Consider the following 13,354-nt stretch of genomic DNA (forward strand, 5'->3'; position numbering starts at 1 on the left):
GGAGGCAGAGAGAGGCAGAGAGTGGAGAGAAAAAGAGAGCGAGACAGAGAGAGAGAGAGAGAGAGAGAGAGAGAGAGACATAGAAAGAGTGACTTCCGTCTACTGTCATTTACCTGCTTCTAACGGCCCTGGCATTCTCAGCCTGGCTCTTGATATCACTTAAGGGGCTGAGTCACTTTCAAGCACTGCAGCTGGGGGATAGAAGGGCCCTCAGGAGGCAGCAGACTAGGGGAGATCCTAGGGGTTAGGCTGGAAGAGGGATGGTAGTTGGGGTGGGGGTGTAGGGGTTAAGGGCCTACACGTGGAAGGGGGTTGAATAGAGAGGGCAGACAGAGAGGTGAGTTAAACCAGCTGTAACAGTAAAAATAGGAAAGAAGCCTAAGGCTGTGAACAGTGTGGAGCTGTGAACGAGGCTACAGGCTATAGGAGTGGGGGGGGCCTTTGGATTGGAGCTCAATGCCTCGATCTCTGGGAGTCATGGGATTTTGTGGAAGAAACCATTAGGGAAGAGAGTTGTGGTCACGGCAGAGTGTAGGAGAAGACACACTCAAAACGCTGAACCGTAGGTCAAAGCCTGCTGGCTCTGCAACAGCTAGGAAACATGAGTCCAAAACACCCACAAACCATCATGGGACTTTGATCGTGTAGGCGTATTGTAGTCTGTGTGGGAGGGGTTGGAGAGTTAGAGGGGGATGGAGGGGCGTAGGAGAAGGAAGGATGGATGGGGAAGAGGAGGGGAGGACTTGTACGTGGGGGCGCTCGGTTAGGAAGAGCCGGCAGGCAGGGAAAGACGAGTCGCGCTGGTGTCACAGTAAACAGGCCTCACCCCGGCAACCCCCCCACCCAATTCACACAGCGTCAGGGCCCGTTGAGGCCCTTGAACTCCAAAGCCTCACAAATAAGTATGCCGCTTCGGACTCACCTGGCAGAAGACAGGCTTGTAGCGCTCCGAGAACAGCAGGTTCAGCTCCTCTGACTCGTACTCCTGGGGCAGCCGGTCCACACAGAGGCACTTAGAGTGGAGGTGGTGACCCGCGGTCAGCTGGTTCACGTCTGTCCACTGGATCATGACCGCGCGGTCCCCCTGCGGTCGCCCCAGCAGCTCTGACCGCGCCCGCGACGCTGAGTCCTTCTTCATGTACTCCACGAAGCCGTAGCCCTTGGAGTGTCCGGTGAGCTCGCTGTAGACCAGGAAGCAGCGCTCGATGTTTCCGTAGGAACGGACCAGCTCCTCCAGCTGCTGGGCGGTGAAGGTGTGGGGCAGGTTGGTGAGGCACAGCAGGGAGTCGGTGGGCTGGAGCTGCACCGTGATGTCTCGGCCACGCATGTTGCTCTGGTGGAGGGAGCGGATGGCACCCTGAGCCTGGTCACCGTTCAGCAGGGTCACAAACGCTGGAGGGACATGGACAGGGATGCACAGAGACAGGGAAATGGACAGAGATGCACAGAGACAGGGACACACATAGACAGGGAGACAGGAATACACAGAGACAGGGACAGAGATACACAGAGACAGGGAGACAGGAATACACAGAGACAGGGAGACAGGAATACACATAGACAGGGAAATGGACAGAGATGCACAGAGATGCACAGAGACAGGGACAGAGATACACATAGACAGAGAAATGGACAGATATGCACAGAGACAGGAATACACAAAGACAGGGAGACAGGAATACACAGAGAGACAGGAATACACAGAGAGACAGGAATACACAGAGACATGGAAATGGACAGAGATACACAGAGACAGGGGCAGAGAAACACAGACAGGGAAATGGACAGATATGCACAGAGACAGGGGCAGAGATACACAGACAGGGAAATGGACAGAGATAGGAATACACAGAGACAGGGAGACAGGAATACACATAGACAGGGAAATGGACAGATATGCACAGAGACAGGAATACACAAAGACAGGGAGACAGGAATACACAGAGAGACAGGAATACACAGAGAGACAGGAATACACAGAGACATGGAAATGGACAGAGATACACAGAGACAGGGGCAGAGAAACACAGACAGGGAAATGGACAGAGATGCACAGAGACAGGAATACACAGAGACATGGAAATGGACAGAGATACACAGAGACAGGAATACACAGAGACAGGAATACACAGAGACAGGAATACAAAGACAGGGAGACAGGAATACACAAAGACAGGAATACACAGAGACAGGGACACACATAGACAAGGAGACAGGAATACACAGAGACAGGGACAGAGATACACAGAGACAGGGGGACAGAGATACACAGAGACAGGGAGACAGGAATACACAGAGACAGGGACAGAGATACACAGAGACAGGGAGACAGGAATACACAGAGACAGGGAGACAGGAATACACATAGACAGGGAAATGGACAGAGATGCACAGAGATGCACAGAGACAGGGACAGAGATACACATAGACAGGGAAATGGACAGATATGCACAGAGACAGGAATACACAAAGACAGGGAGACAGGAATACACAGAGACAGGGAGACAGGAATACACAGAGAGACAGGAATACACAGAGACATGGAAATGGACAGAGATACACAGAGACAGGGACAGAGATGCACAGAGATGCACAGAGACAGGGACAGAGATACACATAGACAGGGAAATGGACAGATATGCACAGAGACAGGAATACACAAAGACAGGGAGACAGGAATACACAGAGACAGGGAGACAGGAATACACAGAGAGACAGGAATACACAGAGACATGGAAATGGACAGAGATACACAGAGACAGGGGCAGAGAAACACAGACAGGGAAATGGACAGAGATGCACAGAGACAGGGGCAGAGATACACAGACAGGGAAATGGACAGAGATGCACAGAGACAGGAATACACAGAGACAGGAATACACAGAGACAGGAATACACAAAGACAGGGAGACAGGAATACACAAAGACAGGAATACACAAAGACAGGAATACACAAAGACAGGAATACACAGAGACAGGAATACACAGAGACAGGAATACACAGAGACAGGAATACACAAAGACAGGAATACACAAAGACAGGAATACACAAAGACAGGAATACACAGAGACAGGAATACACAGAGACAGGAATACACAAAGACAGGAATACACAAAGACAGGAATACACAGAGACAGGAATACACAAAGACAGGAATACACAGAGACAGGAATACACAGAGACAGGAATACACAGAGACAGGAATACACAGAGACAGGAATACACAAAGACAGGAATACACAAAGACAGGAATACACAGAGACAGGAATACACAGAGACAGGAATACACAGAGACAGGAATACACAAAGACAGGAATACACAGAGACAGGAATACACAGAGACAGGAATACACAGAGACAGGAATACACAGAGACAGGAATACACAGAGACAGGAATACACAGAGACAGGAATACACAGAGACAGGAAAATGGACAGAGATGCACAGAGACAGGGGCAGAGATACACAGACAGGGAAATGGACAGAGATGCACAGAGACAGGAATACACAGAGACAGGAATACACAGAGACAGGAATACACAGAGACAGGAATACACAAAGACAGGGAGACAGGAATACACATAGACAGGAATACACAGAGACAGGAATGCACAAAGACAGGGAGACAGGAATACACAGAGACAGGAATACACAGAGACAGGAAAATGGACAGAGATGCACAGCGACATGGAAGGGGACACGGACAGAGAGACCGGGACAGGGACACACAAAGACAAGGAGAAACACACACACAGACAGAGAGAACAATACACACACACAAAAACACACACAGAGACAGAAACACATGCAGAGAGAGAGAGAATGGGAGAGAGAGGGGTACAGAAAAATACACACCCAGAAACCAAACAGACAGAGAAACACAGAGATACACAGAGAGAAAGACCCACATTAGCTGGGAGCAGGCTGGAAAGAATCCACTCACTGACACACATATTTATCCCGCTCCTAAACACACAGTGACAGAACAGAAACAGCATGATAGATCACAATAACAGGGAGGTGTTTACAACATCACAGTCCAGTAAACAGGCTTAATCAAACCTGAACCCTTTTATACAAACGCTAACAGCCCGAAACGCCCCCCCAAAAAAAAAAAACGCTGACGCAGTGATTCATGGGCCGTGAAATGAGGGGGTAATGAATTGATATGGAATGTGTAGCGTGGCCAAAATACCCCTCAGCCGAGCGAACGTTGAGCCTGAGCCCACTGTAACAGCATCTGACTGACTGACTGGCCGAAACACGTCCATGTGATTTTTTTGAAGTTAAAACTTAAATTTACAATTGCTGGCCCGTCTTCTTCATAACTGACTGTTAACCGTGTTAACCCTTTAGTGCCTGTGGTAGGTCTGTGTTGACTATTTACTGAGAGGAACTAATATCTATATCTAAATATTTGGTGGCTATTAGCCTCCCCAGTCGACATTGTGAGTCCTAATGCACTTCCAGTGCGCAGAGGATGTTGCTGATACATTATTACACAAGTGGACAAGTGAGTCAGAGAGGTGTGTGTGTGTGAGTGTGTGTTGAGTGCGAGGGAGGGAGACGTGTACTGTAGAGTTGATTAATGATGACTAATGTTTAGAGAGAGACCGGCTCGGTCTAACAGTGATCCCACTGATGTCTGACAACTGACACAGCGGTGGAGCTGAACCCAGAGCACCAATGTGAAGTCAGGACCGTTCTGCCAGATGAAACCAGAGGACCACTCTCCCACGTCCCACCGGACTCTAGAACTCACAGCTCCATCTGCACCACTTCACATTCCATTAAAGCGTTCACGCACGCCGCCAGCCATCCCGCCCGGGCAAATCAATTAACTCAACGTTCCCATACTCAAAACTGCATGATGGATGTATTTTTCTGAGCCGAGACAGTAATCTGGTTATACCGCGGTGAGTCAAGTAACGTTACACTGTGCGATGCATTTGACCTCTCTCTCTCTCTCTCTTACCTACCTCTCTCTCTCCACCTCCCTCCCTCTCTCTCCACCTACCTCCCTCTCTCTCCACCTCCACCTCTCTCTCTACCTCCTACCTCTCTCTCTCCGCCTACCTCTCTCTCTCCGCCTACCTCTCTCTCTCCGCCTACCTCTCTCTCTCTCTCCGCCTACCTCTCTCTCTCTCTCTCCGCCTACCTCTCTCTCTCTCTCTCTCCGCCTACCTCGCTCTCTCTCCGCCTACACCTCTCTCTCTCTCTCTCTCTCTCTCTCTCTCTCTCTCTCTCTCTGCCTACCTCTCTCTCTCTCTCTCCGCCTACCTCGCTCTCTCTCCGCCTACACCTCTCTCTCTGCCTACCTCTCTCTCTCTCTCTCTGCCTACCTCTCTCTCTCCGCCTACACCTCTCTCCGCCGCCCTCTCACCTCTCTCTCTCTCTCTCTTACCTACATCTCTCTCCACCTCCCTCCCTCTCTCTCCACCTACCTCCCTCTCTCTCCACCTCCACCTCTCTCTCTACCTCCACCTCTCTCTCTACCTCCTACCTCTCTCTCTCCGCCTACCTCTCTCTCTCTCTGCCTACCTCTCTCTCTCTCCGCCTACCTCTCTCTCTCTCTCCGCCTACCTCTCTCGCTCTCTCCGCCTACCTCTCTCTCTCTCTCCGCCTACCTCTCTCTCTCTCCGCCGACACCTCTCTCTCTCTCTCCGCCTACACCTCTCTCTCTCTCTGCCTACACCTCTCTCTCTGCCTACACCTCTCTCTCTGCCTACACCTCTCTCTCTCTCTCTGCCTACCTCTCTCTCTCTCTCTCTGCCTACACCTCTCTCTCTCCGCCTACACCTCTCTCTCTCTCTCTCTCCCCCCGCCTACACCTCTCTCTCTGCCTATACCTCTCTCTCTCTCTCCCCCCCTACACCTCTCTCTCTGCCTACACCTCTCTCTCTGCCTATACCTCTCTCTCTCTCTCCCCACCTACACCTCTCTCTCTGCCTACACCTCTCTCTCTGCCTATACCTCTCTCTCTCTCTCCCCACCTACATCTCTCTCTCTGCCTACACCTCTCTCTCTCTCTCCCCACCTACACCCCTCTCTCTCTCCGCCTACCTCTCTCTCTCTGCCTACCTATCTCTCTCTCCGCCTACACCTCTCTCTCTCTCCCAACCTACACCTCTCTCTCTCTCCCCCCACCTACACCTCTCTCTCTCTCCCCACCTACACCTCTCTCTCTCTCCCCCACCTACACCTCTCTCTCTGCCTACCCTCTCTCTCTGCCTACACCTCTCTCTCTCTCTCCCCCCACCTACACCCCTCTCTCTCTCTCTCTCTCTCCTCCCCACCTACACCTCTCCCTCTCTCTCTCTCCTACCTACACCTCTCTCTCTTACTCTCTCTCTGCCTACCTCTCCCTCTCTCCCGCCTACACCTCTCTCTCTCTCCGCCTACACCTCTCTCCCCGCCTACACCTCTCTCTCTCCCCGCCTACACCTCTCTCTCTCCCCGCCTACACCTCTCTCTCTCCCCACCTACACCTCTCTCTCTGCCTACACCTCTCTCTCTCTCTCCACCCTACCTCTCTCTCTCTCTCTCTCTCTCTCTCTCTCTCTCTCTCTACACCTCTCTCTCTCTGCCTACACCTCTCTCTCTCTGCCTACACCTCTCTCTCCGCCTACACCTCTCTCTCTCTCTCTCTGCCTACACCTCTCTCTCTCTCTCTCCCGCCTACACCTCTCTCTCTCTCTCTCTCCGCCTACACCTCTCTCTCTCTCTCTCTCTCTCTCTCTCTCTCTCTCTACACCTCTCTCTCTCTGCCTACACCTCTCTCTCTCTGCCTACACCTCTCTCTCCGCCTACACCTCTCTCTCTCTCTCTCTGCCTACACCTCTCTCTCTCTCTCTCCGCCTACACCTCTCTCTCTCTCTCTCCGCCTACCCCCTCTCTCTCTCCGCCTACCTCTCTCTCTCTGCCTACCTATCTCTCTCTCCGCCTACACCTCTCTCTCTCTCCCAACCTACACCTCTCTCTCTCTCCCCACCTACACCTCTCTCTCTCTCCCCACCTACACCTCTCTCTCTCTCCCCACCTACACCTCTCTCTCTGCCTACACCTCTCTCTCTCTCTCCCCACCTACACCCCTCTCTCTCTCTCTCTCTCCCTCCCCACCTACACCTCTCCCTCTCTCTCTCTCCGCCTACACCTCTCTCTCTTACTCTCTCTCTGCCTACCTCTCCCTCTCTCCGCCTACACCTCTCTCTCTCTCCGCCTACACCTCTCTCCCCGCCTACACCTCTCTCTCTCCCCGCCTACACCTCTCTCTCTCCCCGCCTACACCTCTCTCTCTCCCCACCTACACCTCTCTCTCTGCCTACACCTCTCTCTCTCTCTCCACCTACCTCTCTCTCTCTCTCTCTCTCTCTCTCTCTCTACACCTCTCTCTCTGCCTACACCTCTCTCTCTCTGCCTACACCTCTCTCTCCGCCTACACCTCTCTCTCTCTCTCTCCGCCTACCTCTCTCTCTCTCTGCCTACCTCTCTCTCTCTCCGCCTACCTCTCTCTCTCTCTCCGCCTACCTCTCTCGCTCTCTCCGCCTACCTCTCTCTCTCTCTCCGCCTACCTCTCTCTCTCTCTCCGCCTACACCTCTCTCTCTCTCTGCCTACACCTCTCTCTCTGCCTACACCTCTCTCTGCCTACACCTCTCTCTCTCTCTCTCTCTGCCTACCTCTCTCTCTCTCTCTCTGCCTACACCTCTCTCTCTCCGCCTACACCTCTCTCTCTCTCTCTCTCCCCGCCTACACCTCTCTCTCTGCCTATACCTCTCTCTCTCTCTCCCCCACCTACACCTCTCTCTCTGCCTACACCTCTCTCTCTGCCTATACCTCTCTCTCTCTCTCCCCCTACCTACATCTCTCTCTCTGCCTACACCTCTCTCTCTCTCTCCCCCTCCTACACCCCTCTCTCTCTCCGCCTACCTCTCTCTCTCTGCCTACCTATCTCTCTCTCCGCCTACACCTCTCTCTCTCTCTGCCTACCTATCTCTCTCTCCGCCTACCTCTCTCTCTCTGCCTACCTATCTCTCTCTCCGCCTACCTCTCTCTCTCTCCGCCTACCTCTCTCTCTCTCCGCCTACCTCTCTCTCTCTCTCCGCCTCTCTCTCTCTCTCTCCGCCCTACCTCTCTCTCTCTCCGCCTACCTCTCTCTCTCTCTCTCCGCCTACCTCTCTCTCTCTCTCTCCGCCTACCTCTCTCTCTCTCTCTCCGCCTACCTCTCTCTCTCTCCGCCTACTTCTCCCTCTCTCTCTGCCTACCTCTCTCTCTCTCCGCCTACTTCTCCCTCTCTCTCTCCGCCTACCTCTCTCTCTCTCCGCCTACCTCTCTCTCTCTCTCTCTCTCTCCGCCTACCTCTCTCTCTCTCTCCGCCTACCTCTCTCTCTCTCCGCCTACCTCTCTCTCTCTCTCTCCGCCTACCTCTCTCTCTCTCTCCGCCTACCTCTCTCTCTCTCCCGCCTACCTCTCTCTCCGCCTACCTCTCTCTCCGCCTACCTCTCTCTCTCCGCCTCTCTCTCTCTCTCTCTCTCTCTCTCTCCGCCTACCTCTCTCTCTCTCTCCGCCTACCTCTCTCTCTCTCCGCCTACCTCTCTCTCTCTCTCTCTCCGCCTACCTCTCTCTCTCTCTCTCTCCGCCTACCTCTCTCTCTCTCTGCCTACCTCTCTCTCTCTCCGCCTACCTCTCTCTCTCTCTCCGCCTACCTCTCTCGCTCTCTCCGCCTACCTCTCTCTCTCTCTCCGCCTACCTCTCTCTCTCTCTCCCGCCTACCTCTCTCTCTCTCTGCCTACACCTCTCTCTCTGCCTACACCTCTCTCTGCCTACACCTCTCTCTCTCTCTCTCTCTGCCTACCTCTCTCTCTCTCTCTCTGCCTACACCTCTCTCTCTCCGCCTACACCTCTCTCTCTCTCTCTCTCTCCCCGCCTACACCTCTCTCTCTGCCTATACCTCTCTCTCTCTCTCCCCACCTACACCTCTCTCTCTGCCTACACCTCTCTCTCTGCCTATACCTCTCTCTCTCTCTCCCCACCTACATCTCTCTCTCTGCCTACACCTCTCTCTCTCTCTCCCCCACCTACACCCCTCTCTCTCTCCGCCTACCTCTCTCTCTCTGCCTACCTATCTCTCTCTCCGCCTACACCTCTCTCTCTCTGCCTACCTATCTCTCTCTCCGCCTACCTCTCTCTCTCTGCCTACCTATCTCTCTCTCCGCCTACCTCTCTCTCTCTCCGCCTACCTCTCTCTCTCTCCGCCTACCTCTCTCTCTCTCCGCCTACCTCTCTCTCTCTCCGCCTACCTCTCTCTCTCTCCGCCTACCTCTCTCTCTCTCTCTCCGCCTACCTCTCTCTCTCTCTCTCCGCCTACCTCTCTCTCTCTCTCTCCGCCTACCTCTCTCTCTCTCCCGCCTACTTCTCCCTCTCTCTCTGCCTACCTCTCTCTCTCTCCGCCTACTTCTCCCTCTCTCTCTCCGCCTACCTCTCTCTCTCTCTCCGCCTACCTCTCTCTCTCTCTCTCTCTCTCCGCCTACCTCTCTCTCTCTCTCCGCCTACCTCTCTCTCTCTCTCCGCCTACCTCTCTCTCTCTCTCTCCGCCTACCTCTCTCTCTCTCTCCGCCTACCTCTCTCTCTCTCCGCCTACCTCTCTCTCCGCCTACCTCTCTCTCCGCCTACCTCTCTCTCTCCGCCTCTCTCTCTCTCTCTCTCTCTCTCCTCCGCCTACCTCTCTCTCTCTCCGCCTACCTCTCTCTCTCTCCGCCTACCTCTCTCTCTCTCTCTCTCCGCCTACCTCTCTCTCTCTCCGCCTACCTCTCTCTCTCTCTGCCTACCTCTCTCTCTCTCCGCCTACCTCTCTCTCTCTCTCCGCCTACCTCTCTCTCTCTCCGCCTACCTCTCTCTCTCTCTCTCCGCCTACCTCTCTCTCTCTCTCTCCGCCTACCTCTCTCTCTCTCTCTCTCTCTCCTCTCTCTCTCTCTCCGCCTACCTCACTCTCTCTCTCCGCCTACCTCTCTCTCTCTCCGCCTACCTCACTCTCTCTCTCCGCCTACCTCTCTCTCTCCGCCTACCTCTCTCTCTCTCTCTCTCTCTCTCTCCGCCTACCTCTCTCTCTCTCCGCCTACCTCTCTCTCTCTCCGCCTACCTCTCTCTCTCTCTCTCTCCGCCTACCTCTCTCTCTCTCCGCCTACCTCTCTCTCTCTCCGCCTACCTCTCTCTCTCCGCCTACCTCTCTCTCTCTCTCTCCGCCTACCTCTCTCTCTCTCCTCCCGCCTACCTCTCTCTCTCTCTCTGCCTACCTCTCTCTCTCTCTCTCTCTCTCTCTCCGCCTACCTCACTCTCTCTCTCCCGCCTACCTCACTCTCTCTCTCTGCCTACCTCTCTCTCTCTCTCTCTCTCTCTCTCCGCCTACCTCACTCTCTCTCTCCGCCTACCTCACTCTCTCTCTCCGCCTACCTCTCTCTCTCTCCGCCTACCTCTCTCTCTCTCCGCCTACCTCTCTCTCTCCCGCCTACCTCTCTCTCTCCGCCTACCTCTCTCTCTCTCTCTCGCCTACCTCTCTCTCTCTCTCCGCCTACCTCTCTCTCTCTCTCCGCCTACCTCTCTCTCTCCCCCCTACCTCTCTCTCTCCGCCTACCTCTCTCTCTCCCGCCTACCTCTCTCTCTCTCTCCCGCCTACCTCTCTCTCTCTCTCCCGCCTACCTCTCTCTCTCTCTCTCCGCCTACCTCTCTCTCTCTCTCTCTCTCTCCTCTCTACCTCTCTCTCTCCGCCTACCTCTCTCTCTCTCTCCCGCCTACCTCTCTCTCTCTCTCCCGCCTACCTCTCTCTCTCTCTCCCGCCTACCTCTCTCTCTCTCTCCGCCTACCTCTCTCTCTCTCTCCGCCTACCTCTCTCTCTCTCTCCGCCTACCTCTCTCTCTTCTCTCTCTCTCTCCGCCTACGCCTCTCTCTCTCTCTCCGCCTACGCCTCTCTCTCTCTCTCTGCCTACGCCTCTCTCTCTCTCTCTCTGCCTACGCCTCTCTCTCTCTGCCTCGCCTCTCTCTCTCTCTGCCTACGCCTCTCTCTCTCTCTCTGCCTACGCCTCTCTCTCTCCGCCTCCCTCTCTCTCTCTCTGCCTCCCTCTCTCTCTCTCTGCCTCCCCCTCTCTCTCTCCACCTACCTCTCTCTCTCTCTGCCTACCTCTCTCTCTCTCTGCCTACCTCTCTCTCTCTCTGCCTACCTCTCTGCCTACCTCTCTCTCTCTCTCTCTCCCCCCACCTACCTCTCTCTCTCTCTCTACACCTCTCTCTCTCTGCCTACCTCTCTCTCTCTCTGCCTAACTCTCTCTCTCTGCCTACACCTCTCTCTCTCCCCGCCTACACCTCTCTCTCTCTCTCTCTGCCTACACCTCTCTCTCTCTCTCTCCGCCCATACCCGTCTCTCTCTCTCTCTCCGCCCATACCCGTCTCTCTCTCTCTCTCTCTCTCTCCGCCTACACCTCTCTCTCTCTCTCCGCCTACCTCTCTCTTTCTCTCTCCGCCTACCTCTCTCTCTCTCTCTCCGCCTACCTCTCTCTCTCTCTCTCCGCCTACCTACCTCTCTCTCTCTCTCCGCCTACCTACCTCTCTCTCTCTCTCCGCCTACCTACCTCTCTCTCTCTCTCCGCCTACCTACCTCTCTCTCTCTCTCCGCCTACCTACCTCTCTCTCTCTCTCTCTCTCCGCCTACTAGAGAGAACGAGGTAGGTAGAGAGAGAGAGAGAGAGAGAGAAAGAGGTAGGTGGAGGTTGAGAGAGAGAAAGAGGTAGGTGGAGGTGGAGAGAGAGAGAGAGAGAGGGGTAGGTGGAGGTGGAGAGAGAGAGAGAGGGGTAGGTGGAGAGAGAGAGAGAGAGGGGTAGGTGGAGGTGGAGAGAGAGAGAGGGGTAGGTGGAGGTGGAGAGAGAGAGAGAGGGGAAGGTGGAGGTGGAGAGAGAGAGAGAGGGGTAGGTGGAGGTGGAGAGAGAGAGAGAGGGGAGGTGGAGGTGGAGAGAGAGAGAGGGGGGAGGTGGAGGTGGAGAGAGAGGTGGAGGTGGAGATAGAGAGGGGGTAGGTGGAGGTGGAGATAGAGAGAGGGGGTAGGTGGAGGTGGAGAGAGAGAGAGGTAGGTAGGTGGAGGTGGAGAGAGAGAGAGAGAGGGGTGGTGGAGAGAGAGAGAGAGGGGTAGGTGGAGGTGGAGAGAGAGAGAGAGGGTAGGTGAAGGTGGAGAGAGAGAGAGAGGGGTAGGTGGAGGTGGAGAGAGAGAGAGGGGGGTAGGTGGAGGTGGAGAGAGAGAGAGAGAGGGGGTAGGTGGAGGTGGAGAGAGAGAGAGAGGGGTAGGTGGAGTTGGAGAGAGAGAGAGAGAGGGGGTCGGTGGAGAGAGAGAGAGGGGGGTGGAGGTGGAGGTGGAGAGAGAGGGGGTAGGTGGAGGTGGAGAGAGAGAGGGGGTAGGTGGAGGTGGAGAGGAGAGAGGGGGGTAGGTGGAGGTGGAGAGAGAGAGAGAGAGGGGTTGGTGGAGGTGGAGAGAGAGGGTGGAGAGAGGTGGAGGTGGAGGAGAGAGAGAGGGGGGTAGGTGGAGGTGGAGAGAGAGAGAGGGGGGTAGGTGGAGGTGGAGAGAGAGAGGGGGGGTAGGTGGAGGTGGAGAGAGAGGGGGGTAGGTGGAGGTGGAGAGAGAGGTAGGTGGAGGTGGAGAGAGAGGTAGGTGGAGGTGGAGAGAGGGGGTGGTGGAGGTGGAGAGAGAGAGGGTAGGTGGAGGTGGAGGTGGAGGTGGAGGTGGAGAGAGAGGGGGTAGGTGGAGGTGGAGAGAGGTAGGTGGAGGTGGAGAGAGAGAGAGGTAGGTGGAGGTGGAGAGAGAGGGGGTAGGTGGAGAGGAGAGAGAGAGGGGGTGGAGGTGGAGGTGGAGAGAGAGAGAGAGGGGGTAGGTGGAGGTGGAGGAGAGAGAGGGGGTGGTGGAGGTGGAGAGAGAGAGAGAGGGGTAGGTGGAGGTGGAGAGAGAGAGAGAGGGGTGGTGGAGAGAGAGAGAGAGGGGTAGGTGGAGGTGGAGGTGGAGAGTGGAGAGAGAGAGGGGGTAGGTGGAGGTGGAGAGAGAGAGGGGAGTAGAGGGGGTGGAGGTGGAGAGAGAGAGAGGTGGAGGTGGAGGTGGAGAGAGAGAGAGGGGTAGGTGGAGGTGGAGGAGAGAGAGAGAGGGGGTAGGTGGAGGTGGAGAGAGAGAGAGGGGGTGGTGGAGGTGGAGGTAGGTGGAGAGAGAGGGTAGGTGGAGGTGGAGAGAGAGAGGGGTAGGTGGAGGTGGAGAGAGAGAGGGGTAGGTGGAGGTGGAGAGAGAGAGGGGTAGGTGGAGGTGGAGAGAGAGGGGGGTAGGTGGAGGTGGA

The 13,354-nt window shown here is 55.2% G+C and overlaps 1 protein-coding gene across 4 annotated transcripts in view; it reads right to left on the reverse strand.

The window, feature by feature from the left end:
* The window catches only part of LOC112250676 (ribonucleoprotein PTB-binding 2), a 92,046-nt gene that overhangs the window by 44,337 nt on the left and 34,355 nt on the right, over positions 1-13,354 (reverse strand). For all 4 annotated transcript variants that reach the window (XM_042321334.1, XM_042321325.1, XM_042321316.1 and 1 more), the window contains exon 3: positions 923-1,392. In XM_042321334.1, coding sequence (XP_042177268.1) covers positions 923-1,392 — 470 coding nt within the window. The remainder of the gene's footprint in view (positions 1-922; positions 1,393-13,354) is intronic.

This window comes from Oncorhynchus tshawytscha, linkage group LG01 (assembly GCF_018296145.1).
Source record: "Oncorhynchus tshawytscha isolate Ot180627B linkage group LG01, Otsh_v2.0, whole genome shotgun sequence".
Classification (NCBI taxonomy): domain Eukaryota; kingdom Metazoa; phylum Chordata; class Actinopteri; order Salmoniformes; family Salmonidae; genus Oncorhynchus; species Oncorhynchus tshawytscha.